Source organism: Zeugodacus cucurbitae, chromosome 6, assembly GCF_028554725.1.
Source record: "Zeugodacus cucurbitae isolate PBARC_wt_2022May chromosome 6, idZeuCucr1.2, whole genome shotgun sequence".
Lineage (NCBI taxonomy): Eukaryota > Metazoa > Arthropoda > Insecta > Diptera > Tephritidae > Zeugodacus > Zeugodacus cucurbitae.
Window position 1 is genome coordinate 3,560,462 of NC_071671.1, and position 10,752 is coordinate 3,571,213.

The following is a 10,752-nucleotide window of genomic DNA, read 5'->3' on the forward strand; positions in this document are numbered from 1 at the left end:
GCCGTGTGTTCAGTGTGGTTTTGTTGACAACGTGGCGCATGTTCAGTGCTATTTTCATACAAAAATAAACAGCTGTCTCACACGTGTGTTTCGTTTGGCTGAAGAATCGGTGTGGAAGGTTGTGTAAAATTTGTAAAATAAATTAAAACTATAGTTTTGAGGGAATTTGTTAGTAAATATATATTTAGTTGGCAGAAATGGGTGCCACGAAGAATCTAGACTTGATAGCAACTATTGAAGATGATGCAGAGGTAGAAAATTTCTCAGAAGACTCTGATGCTGAAGTGGAGGTAAGCGGCTCAAAAATATAGTGTGCTACGTCGTTAATATACTACTTAAAAAACTATTTTCTTCCTCAGTATCAACCCACAAAAATACGCCGCAAGAAAGAAGCTGAATTTGAAAAAGGTTTTCAATTTGTATCGTCTGTAAAAGAATACAACCAAGATACATGGGACGATCTCATGAAATATGTGAAGCGTAAGGCACGCACCAAGACAGATGACAAAATTGCCGAGCGTCTCAAAAAACGTGAATCTGAAGGCAAACCCACAGAAGTTCACGATAGTGGTGACGATGATGAGGTAAGTTGCGGGACAAACAAATATAGATATATTCTAATTTTATCGATTTTAGATCCCACTCTCAGATGACGAGCTGAAGCACGATAATCTGCGTCTACGCGAGAAGAAATTAATTAAGAAGAAAAAGAAGAATGACAACTCAGATGAGGAAGAGGAGGAAGGCGAAAAAATGCAATTTGATGAAGCCATCGAAAGCAACGAAACTATTACATCGTTCTACCAGATGAATCTGTCACGTCCGCTTATGCGTGCTATCGGCGTATTGGGCTACATATATCCCACGCCTATACAGTCTTCAACTATCCCAATCGCTTTATTGGGTCGCGATATTTGTGGTTGTGCAGCCACCGGTACCGGTAAAACAGCGGCCTACATGTTGCCAACATTAGAGCGTCTTTTATACAGACCAATGAATAACAAAACCATAACGCGCGTACTTGTGTTGGTGCCGACGCGTGAGTTGGGCGCACAGGTGTATCAGGTGACAAAACAATTGTGTCAATTTACAACGATTGATGTTGGTTTGGCGATTGGTGGTTTAGATGTGAAAGCACAAGAATTGGTTTTGCGACAGAACCCTGATGTTGTTATAGCAACACCAGGTCGTCTCATCGATCACATTAAGAATACGCCTAGTTTTAGCTTGGATTCTATTGAGGTGAGTGAAAAGCGAGTCTTCGTAATAAAATCTTTATTTCTTACTTGATGAATTTTGTCCTTGCGCTCTGAAACAGCTTTTGGCTGTGTTGGTGGAACTATTTTTGTTACGATTCGTAGGAAGCGTGACCTGATATTTTTTAAAATTATTTTGCAAAATGTTCTGCAAAGAAAGTATTATTAATTTTAAATTTTTCATAGGTGCTCATTTTGGACGAAGCAGATCGTATGTTGGATGAATATTTCGCCGAACAGATGAAAGAAATTATAAACTCTTGCGCCAAGACACGCCAGACTATGTTGTTCTCGGCCACAATGAGTGAACAAGTCAAAGACTTGGCTGCTGTGTCGCTCAGCAAGCCAGTCAAAGTATTCGTCAATAACAATCAACAAGTTGCCTTCAATCTTCGTCAGGAATTCATACGTATACGTGAGGATAAAGAGGGTGATCGTGAACCCATACTATCCAGTTTGATTTGTCGTACATTCCACGATCATTGCATGGTGTTTGTTCAAACGAAAAAGCAAGCACATCGTCTTCACATTTTACTGGGCTTATTAGGCATACGTGCTGGCGAATTGCATGGTAACCTCACGCAACAACAACGTCTGGAGTCTTTAAAGAAATTTAAGGAAGAGCAAATAGATGTACTCATAGCGACAGACGTGGCAGCTCGTGGTTTGGATATTGTGGGCGTAAAAACGGTTATTAATTTTGTTATGCCTATTACAACCGAGCACTATATTCATCGTGTCGGTCGTACGGCGCGTGCCGGGCGTGCAGGTATTTCGGTATCACTGGCTGGTGAGAAAGAACGCAAAATTGTTAAGGACATTATTAAGAATGCTGAGAACTCTGTGAAGAATCGTATTATACCGCCGGAAATTATTGAAAAATATCGCAAGAAACTGATCGCACTCGAACCGGAAATACGTAAGTCGAAATTAAATATTTTCTTCATGCACATTCAACATTACTTATTTCATATTTCCAGAACACATTTTGGACGAAGAGCAAGCGGAACGCCAGTTGGCCAAGATGGAGCAACAGCTTTCGAAAACAGAACGTAAATTGCAAGGCACCCAAGCAGAGCAACGCTCTTGGTTCCAAACCCGCAAGCAGCGCGAAGATGAAAAGGCGCGTCTAGCACTAACAACACCTGAAGAAAATCCAAAAGCTACTGGCAGTGACAAGAAAGGCGCCGGCAAACGCAAACGACCTGAATATGGTGGTGAAGGTGAAGATGGCCCACCGGTAAAAGATCTGAAAGCTAAAAAGAAGAAGAAGGAAGAACCGAAGAAAAAATCACCAGAGCAATTGGCAAAGGAACGTGTTATAAAGGAAATTGAAAAGGCGTCTTTGGTACGTGCTAAGATGTCCAAGCTGAAGAAACGTCCTGGTAAACTAAGCGCAGTGGCTGATGAACAAGTTCGGAAGCATGTAAGCGACTACAGCAAACTAAAACCGACTAAACGCCGTGGTCAGTCGGCATTCACCAACGACTTGACAGATGTGAGCCGAAGTGGAGCGTTGCGTTTGAGGTATGATTTTTACCAAAATTACTTCTGCCGATTTTTAACATTTTTTGTTTAAATTTTAGATCGGAGGCCAATCGTCACAAGAAACTCACGCAAATCGCGAAAAAGAAGAAGACGAGCGGTGTGAAAATTGCCAACAAAGCTGGTAAAAATAAATTCAACAAAGGCAAGAACTTTGGTGGCCCACGTTTTACAAAAAAGAATAAGAAATAATTTAGTTGATGTTATACATATTCCTATGTAGAACTTTTATTTTTCTATCTTGTAAATAAAGTAAAGATTACTTCGGCTTTATAAGAAAACATTATTTGTTATTGTTATCATTTTCGAAAAATTATTTTCTGATTGCTTTATGCATTTAGTGACACTGTAGATGTAGTTTAAAAATTCCTATTGATCACAATTTATTGATCTTCCTACATCTGGCAACATCGTCTGTTTTACAAAATTCCCAAACAGCTGTCAGCAAAACTCGTTTGTTGACGTTTTCCTCGATTACCTCATTCTACGAATTTTCAATTGTACAACAAAAAATCAAAACAACAACGCATAAGTCAAATAATTTTGGTTCATCAATTGGTTTGTGCAGCAATTAATTAGCCAGGCGGAAGGAATTCAATTAATTTTCGCAGTGGTTCTACTTCCGCATACAAAATTATCTGAGCATAGAAATTTTAAGTGAACAAAAAATAGTGAAAGATAGTGTGTGCGCTTGCACATTGTTTAGTGTAGAAAGATAGTAAAATATTGCGAAGACAAAAACAAAATTGTTTGGCTGAACTTTGATCAACCGACGGAGTGTGACGTGAGCATTAACTATGTATGTATCAGCATAAGAAGCATAAATAAAAAAATGTAAATATTTATGTGATCCAAAGAAATTGTGTGACTAAGAAACTACTTTTTCTTGAAATAAGTGCCAGCTTGTGTGCTGCATGCGGGGCGTTTCCGCAAGTTTTCCAACTTTTCCGTATCATACATATATGCATATATATTTTATTTTATGGTCTTCAATTCAACTTTTATGGTATCAGTAGAAAATTTGAGAAAAAAAGTGAAAGTTTAATCCGCTAGTTGCGTGTCAAGTGATTAGTATATTCTGTAGTGGAAATTTCCAATATGCATTTGTAATTCAATTCTTATACTCGTTATTATTATTAAATTTGTTTAATTTTTGATTTCAACAGCGTTGACCTGTCGCATTTAAAAATAAACCAAGTGGAAAGAAATATAAATATAAAATAAAAACACAGTTGTCGGCGATACTTAGCGGAGCGTTGGCAAGACGAGCGTGGGGTTGGTGGTAGTAACAGCGCGGATAAGCAGGTGTATAAAACAGGTAAGATAATATCATATACAACACTGTGCAACAATAAGTTTGCTACATCGAACCTTTAGATAAAGTTATTCCAGAAAAAATACCGTTATAAATATAAATATAATTTCGCCGGCACGTGTTTTTATTGCTTTTGGTTTTTGGATTGCGAATTGCTCTTATCAATTTGCAGCTGGGCACGCTTGCTTATCAATATTTTTGCTTTTTATTGTGCGCTTATCACTAGACGCGGTAACATTATTCCCACGCTGCTCTTGATACCCTTTAGCTTACTTATTTAAAATTAAGAAAGCATTGATAAGCTAATGTTAATGAAGTGTCTATTGATTTAGTTAAGCGTTTCAGAAATCATACTTGCATGCTATGAATAAGAGTTTGTATTTCATTTTTCTTGAATTAGATTAGATTATATGCAATAGAAATTGTCACAAATAGTTAGAGAATAGCCGCAGTGATGTTAGTTTCTTCGCAATACCAACAATTGCAAGTAAAATTTTTTATTCAAAATAAAAGGAATTTATTTATTAAAAAACAGCTTGGAACAGCGTAATGATCTCAGTCAGAAAGTTTATAAGAAATTGTTTGAAATAATCAGCTTACTTTCCGGGAGTGTTAAAATGTATGAAATAAGTAACTAATTTTTCTTAAAAAAAATGTTTATTTTCATAAATATTTTAATAAAAAAAAAAATACTTTCATAAATGTTTTAATAAAAAAAATATTATTTTTTGTTTACTATTTATTTGTATTTATATTGTTTAGATGCTAAAATTGAGTTCATAAAGTTATTTGACTTATATTTTACCCTAGCTTAGCTGAAAGTGTATATTGCAATATTTATATTTTTTTCTAAAGAAAGTGTTAACAGTAATGTGCTAAAAAACCTTGAAAAGTGTAAATTATTCCGGAATATTGCAATCAATGAGTTTCTCCCTTCAGTTGTTGGCTTGTTAAAATTATTAACTGAACTTTAATACGTACATATGTATGTTTAAATAATAATATCAATACCGTTACGTAAATCGCGAAATTATAATAAATGTTTACAAATTACATACAAATTTTTTTTTTTTTTAACTGACCCTTGCACCGTATAATTATTCATGAATAACTAATTCACTTGTAAGCCACTGAAACAAGCAAAAAAACAACAATAATTTACAATAAATAGTATAAATAAAGTATTGCTAACTGATTCATTATTCTATATGTATCATTATTCTGCATATATATGTATTCTATATATAGCTTATAACCATTAATAACCAATTTGAATTCATATATATTGTTTTTTGTAGCGCCCCTTACGTGGCAAAGCGCCAATATATAAGTATGGAGTGTAATGAGCCGACCGCTGGGGTCACATTAGGCAATGAAACGATTGCAAGCGACAGTGGGAAATCGCAAGTTGACAAGCTTAGTTCAAGCGTAAGCGAGCAGCCACCTAAGCGTGAGAATACGCAATCGTTCAAAACACCACCTTCGCCACCACCCACACCCAATTCGTTGGCCTCCTCGTCAGCCGCCTCAACAGCCTCATCTGCCGAATATAACGCGTCGCAACACGACGATCAACCGATGGCCGAATCCTTACCCAGTGAGCATGAGGAGGATGCAACAGAGCCCGTTCTGCAGCCCTTGTACGCACAATTGCTTGAGCAGTGCGCGGAGCATGCCAATCACTTCAGAGAGGATCACTCGGAGAAGGGACAGCGGCTGTATGGCGCATTTGTTGCATGGCAGGACTTTATACGTTTAGCGAATAAGCTTGTGCTGCAAATAGACGCGTTCGCCTATAAATACGACTTCGACGAACACACACCGGGTAATGGCTATCGCAGCTTTATAGCTGTGACAAATGCAGCTATCACATATGGACAGAATATTTGCAAGAATCTGCATGCAACGCGTGCCACCATGTTCTTTCGCAAGAAATATTATATGAAAGAGGTGGAGTCGTGCTCGCAGCTGCTCTCCTCGTTGTGCACCTGCCTGCATTATTTGCTTATCATGCACGAATGGTCATGCGATTCGGGCGATTTGTTCGCCAATGGGCATCACTCGGCGGAGGAGTTGTTCGAACTGGGCGATACGATCAACCAGTATGCCTTCTACGGGCGTTGCCTTGGTTTTCAATATGACAATTCTATACGCGGCGTGCTGCGTTTCATTTCAATTGGCATGGCGAGCTTCTCGGAGGTGTTCTATGCTGAAACCGAAGGTAAAATAACGAAGACGACGCGTGGTCTGTGGACGGGCAGCAAATACTTTCTGAATCCCGAACAATGCGCGCGACGCATCGTGAATATTTCACAGAATGCGAAAATCGATTTTTGCAAGGCATTTTGGTTTCTCGCCGAATCGGAGATGATGCATACCATACCGACTATTGTCGGCAGTTCGGTGAAGGTGAATCGTGTGATTGAAATACCATCAGAGCCGTTGCAGTTGCCGCGGTGAGTTACTTTTTGGTTTTAGAACAATTATCCTAATTATATAACGGTATTTTCCATTGCAGTGCCAACAAGTCACAAAAACTACGTACTGCAACCGATGTGAATCAAAATGACAATGCCGAACTGGTTGATATACCATTGCCAAGCGCACACATTGGGCCCGGCAATTCGGTACGGGTGCGCTTGCTGAGTTATACGCGTCGCGAGGGCATGATCGGTGAGGGTGTGTTCGCACGCAGTTGGCGTCGACTACCGGCGCGCAGTCGCAGCGTGCTGTTCCATTGCCATGGTGGCGGTTTTGTGGCACAATCATCGAAATCACACGAGCTCTATCTGCGCGATTGGGCTGCGGCGCTCGACGTGCCGATCATTTCGGTGGATTACAGTCTCGCACCGGAGGCGCCCTTTCCACGCGCACTCGAGGAAGTATTTTACGCTTACTGTTGGATGTTGCGCAATGCCGAGCATTTAGGCACGATGGCTGAGCGCATTGTGCTGGCCGGCGATTCGGCGGGTGCAAATCTTTGCATTGGTGTGGCACTGAAGTGCATTGAGCAGGGTGTGCGTATACCGGACGGTCTGTTCTTGGCCTACTGTCCGATCTTAATTAGCTTCGTGCCTAGTCCGGCGCGTCTATTGTGCCTCATGGATCCGTTGTTGCCTTTCGGTTTTATGATGCGTTGCTTGCGCGCTTACGCCTCGCCCGAACGCGAGCAGATGGCGGAGAATGCAAAGCATGTGGCCGAAATGTCCGACATACGCAATGCAACGCCGTCACATGAGCGGCATTTCACTTTGCAAATGGAAAAGGAATATAGTGCGGCGTCCAGTAGACGCACATCGGCAGCGAAGAGCCCGTTATCGTCGGTGGCGGAGAACTCCAAGTGGGAACAGATGGTGAGCAGGCTTAGCATTTGTACTATAAACATGGATCTAAAAATAATATTTTCTTTCTAGTTGAAAGACGGCACCGCCTTGGATGTGAATGCTATGGAGGCAGATGCTGATACAGAAGAGAGCAGTGATACGTTTGCGAGCGCCTCGTATCATAGTCAGACGGTTGAACGTACCGATTTACCATCGGCCGAAGAGGACAACAGTCTTTGCGTTTCTTTCGAAGACGATTCACAGCCCATCGTGCACTATCCCATACAACTTACAGCCGAGCCGCAAAAAGATTCGGACTCTGAGCAGTATATAGATCGCTTTTTGGACCAATATCTCATCGATACAAATACGCAAGAGGCCACAGAGCAGAAAGTGAATGGTTACAAAGTGATCAATGGCACAACATACCCAAATTGCCTGGCGCCAACAATAGCGCGCACAGCATCCGAAGAGAATATCATCATTGATACGGGCAAAGAAGTGATTGCCTTTGAAACGCTGCATGGACGTTTCAACAATGCCTTCAATGCGCTTACAACGACCTTCGATCGTTACACCAAATCGACTGAGATACGCGGCGATGCGGTGCATGGCGAGCGCATAAAAGATTTGCGCAACATGGACGCGTTGATCGCGCGTAGCCCCAGCTTAGAGTTTGCCTTTCAAGTGCCAAAAGATCCATTCCTATCGCCCTATTGGGCAAGCGATGAATGGCTCAAGCAGTTGCCAACCACAAAGATTTTGGTGAGTTTGTTGAGTAAAATTACTTAAAAAAAGTTGGGTTATGTTTACATGCTCATTGGAAGGAGTGGGGAATACTAAAAATTAATAATTTTCATTTATTTTAACTCGAAAGACGCTCGATATGGATCCCTGTCTCGATGACTGTGTCATGTTTGCGCGCAAGCTAAAGAAATTGGGTCGTCCGGTGACATTGGAGATATTGAAGGGTCTGCCACACGGTTTTCTCAACTTTACTATGGTGAGTTTCTGTGAGTTTTTTGCTTGTTACTATTTGAAAAACTTAATTTTATTTTTCCTTTATAGTATTCGAGCGAGGCGCGTGACGGCTCCAAGCATTGCATTGCAAGCCTTAAAGAACTGCTGTCGATTCCGGCAGATGTGCCATTAAATGGTCATGCCACAGACAGTAAATAATTAATGTTTAGCGAGTTTCATAATATTTTTACGATATATACACAATGAAGTACTTTATAAATTATTAAGACAGCATAAAGCAACGTAAATAAGGATTTATCCTTTATTTAATAAATATACTAATAGCAGGGTATACAATATAATAGAGTGAGTATTAGTATGAGTATTCATATGAGACGCATTGTATTCATATGAGACGCGCATGCGCAATATTTAAAATATTAGTCATATGCAATAAGTCCCAGCTAAAGCTGAAATGCAAAACCCAGTTTTAATACCAACAACAAAATATTGTAAAATCTTCGAAAACAGAAGCAATTGTGTTATCGCAGCAAATGCAGTTTGTGATAGGTTAAGTGTCTAATTTATTTTAGCTTAATTTATATTTTTTGGTTTAGTTAAAATTTTTATTCTTTGTAATACCATCTAATCTAATTTGTTGTGTTATACTAATCTTAAACTTGTTTTTTTACTCTACTCGAATTTTATTTAACAATTAAGCGAGGCTAGCAGCTCGCTTAGAAGAGAAGCATAGACGCTTGTATTTATTATTTGCACTTTTTATTTATTATTTCATTTATTTAAGCAGACCAAGTATAAAAATATATACTAAGAAGCATTAACTATTATAGAAAAATATTTCAATTAATTTTTAATTTTCAACTTAAAACAAAAAAATATAATTTTACTTAATATTTTTAATATTTTTAACATTTTTCTAGTTGAATCATACAAAATGTACGCTTTTTGCGCCTAAATATAAAAATGTATGTTAAACAAACAGTATTTTCTGCAGCTCAAAAACTTTCTAGTTACTTGTTTTGAGACTAGAAATTGATTTAAAACTATATTTATATGAAATGTCTAAAAAAAATGTATTTTATAATTTGCATCAATTTTGAATTGCAAGCATATGTAAAGTATCTTTTTTATTATTTGTAGTAGCATATTTAATGCTTTAAATGCACAAATTGCACTTTTGTGAGATTATTATTATTATTTTTCAAAATAAATTTGGCACTTTTAAGGTAGTTTGTATTTTTGCTTAAATTATAAGTGAATTCAAAAAATTATATTTTATTTTAATAAATTATTTTTTATTAAACATTTCATTTTCTTTAAAAAAAAAAATGTCTTATTCACAAATTAAATTTGTTCTTATTCAAAAATAATTTGTTTAGTAATCTCCAGCTTAATTCTTGCTTTTAATTTTAAGCTATGCTTTTATTACAAATTGTAAACATTTTAAAATTATTTAAAGTCGTATTTTTTATACACTTCCTTGCATAGATAATTTAATATTGTTATTAATTTAATTAATGTTAATTTATATTCTATATTATTTTATATATATATATATTTGTATATTTTTTTAATTTTTTTCACATTGCTATTAAAGTGATAAGTTTAAAAAATAATAATAATACCTAATTTGCTTTTGTTTAAGTTATTTTTTTATTTATATTTATTTATTATAAAATTGTATATTTTTTATTTATACACTTACTAAGCTTAGATATAATTTTCCAAAAGTATTTACACATACTAAATTATTTATATTTTCTTATTAATATTTTTTAATACCTTAAATGCACAAATTGCACTTTTTGAGATTATTTTGCTTGTATTTTGGCAACGAATTTATAATTTTTAAATTTTAATGTAGCTTTTATTATTAGTTTGAATTTAAAATTGATTTTTGAAATTTTTTATTTGTTTTTAAGCGGTTTCTTTTTTTTTATTTTTATTTGATGTTTAATTTAATAAAAAATGTTTTTTTATTTAATTATTAAATATTTCCAAACTACAAAACTATTAATGCAGCGAAATTTATCATTTATAATGTTTTTGTGTAAATTAATTTATTTTTTTATAATAAATTTTTAATTCAAATTAATTTTAGTTATTTTATGTACGTAAATTAATTAATTTTTTACATTATATTTTTTAATTTAATTTATTTATTTATTTTATTTTATTTTATTTTATTTTATTTCATTTCTTTATTTTATTAATTGAATAATTTAATTTAATTTGTTTATTTAATTCAATTAAATTTTATTTTATTTTTTATTTTATTTTATATATTTTTTGTTTTATTTCATTTTATTTTATTTTATTTTGTTTTATTTTA

At 36.0% G+C, this 10,752-nt stretch overlaps 2 protein-coding genes across 3 annotated transcripts; both read left to right on the top strand.

The window, feature by feature from the left end:
• The first annotated feature begins 65 nt into the window (after positions 1–65).
• On the top strand, positions 66–3,087 carry LOC105211180 (probable ATP-dependent RNA helicase DDX27). Its single transcript, XM_011182515.3, has 6 exons — positions 66–290; positions 360–584; positions 637–1,242; positions 1,443–2,175; positions 2,237–2,783; positions 2,843–3,087. Exons 1-6 carry the CDS (start codon positions 198–200, stop codon positions 2,991–2,993), a joined length of 2,355 nt encoding a protein of 784 aa, XP_011180817.2. The 5' UTR covers positions 66–197; the 3' UTR covers positions 2,994–3,087.
• Positions 3,088–3,228: 141 nt separating this feature from the next.
• Positions 3,229–8,686, top strand: LOC105211181 (hormone-sensitive lipase). Of its 2 annotated transcripts, XM_011182517.3 has the most exons (7): positions 3,229–3,600; positions 3,968–4,119; positions 5,415–6,572; positions 6,635–7,469; positions 7,530–8,204; positions 8,317–8,442; positions 8,508–8,686. In XM_011182517.3, exons 3-7 carry the CDS (start codon positions 5,449–5,451, stop codon positions 8,616–8,618), a joined length of 2,871 nt encoding a protein of 956 aa, XP_011180819.2. In that variant the 5' UTR covers positions 3,229–3,600; positions 3,968–4,119; positions 5,415–5,448; the 3' UTR covers positions 8,619–8,686. The 2 variants fall into 2 exon arrangements, with proteins under 2 accessions (XP_011180819.2, XP_054088749.1); XM_054232774.1 differs by lacking the exons at positions 3,229–3,600; positions 3,968–4,119 and adding an exon at positions 4,583–4,735.
• The last annotated feature ends 2,066 nt before the right edge of the window (positions 8,687–10,752 follow it).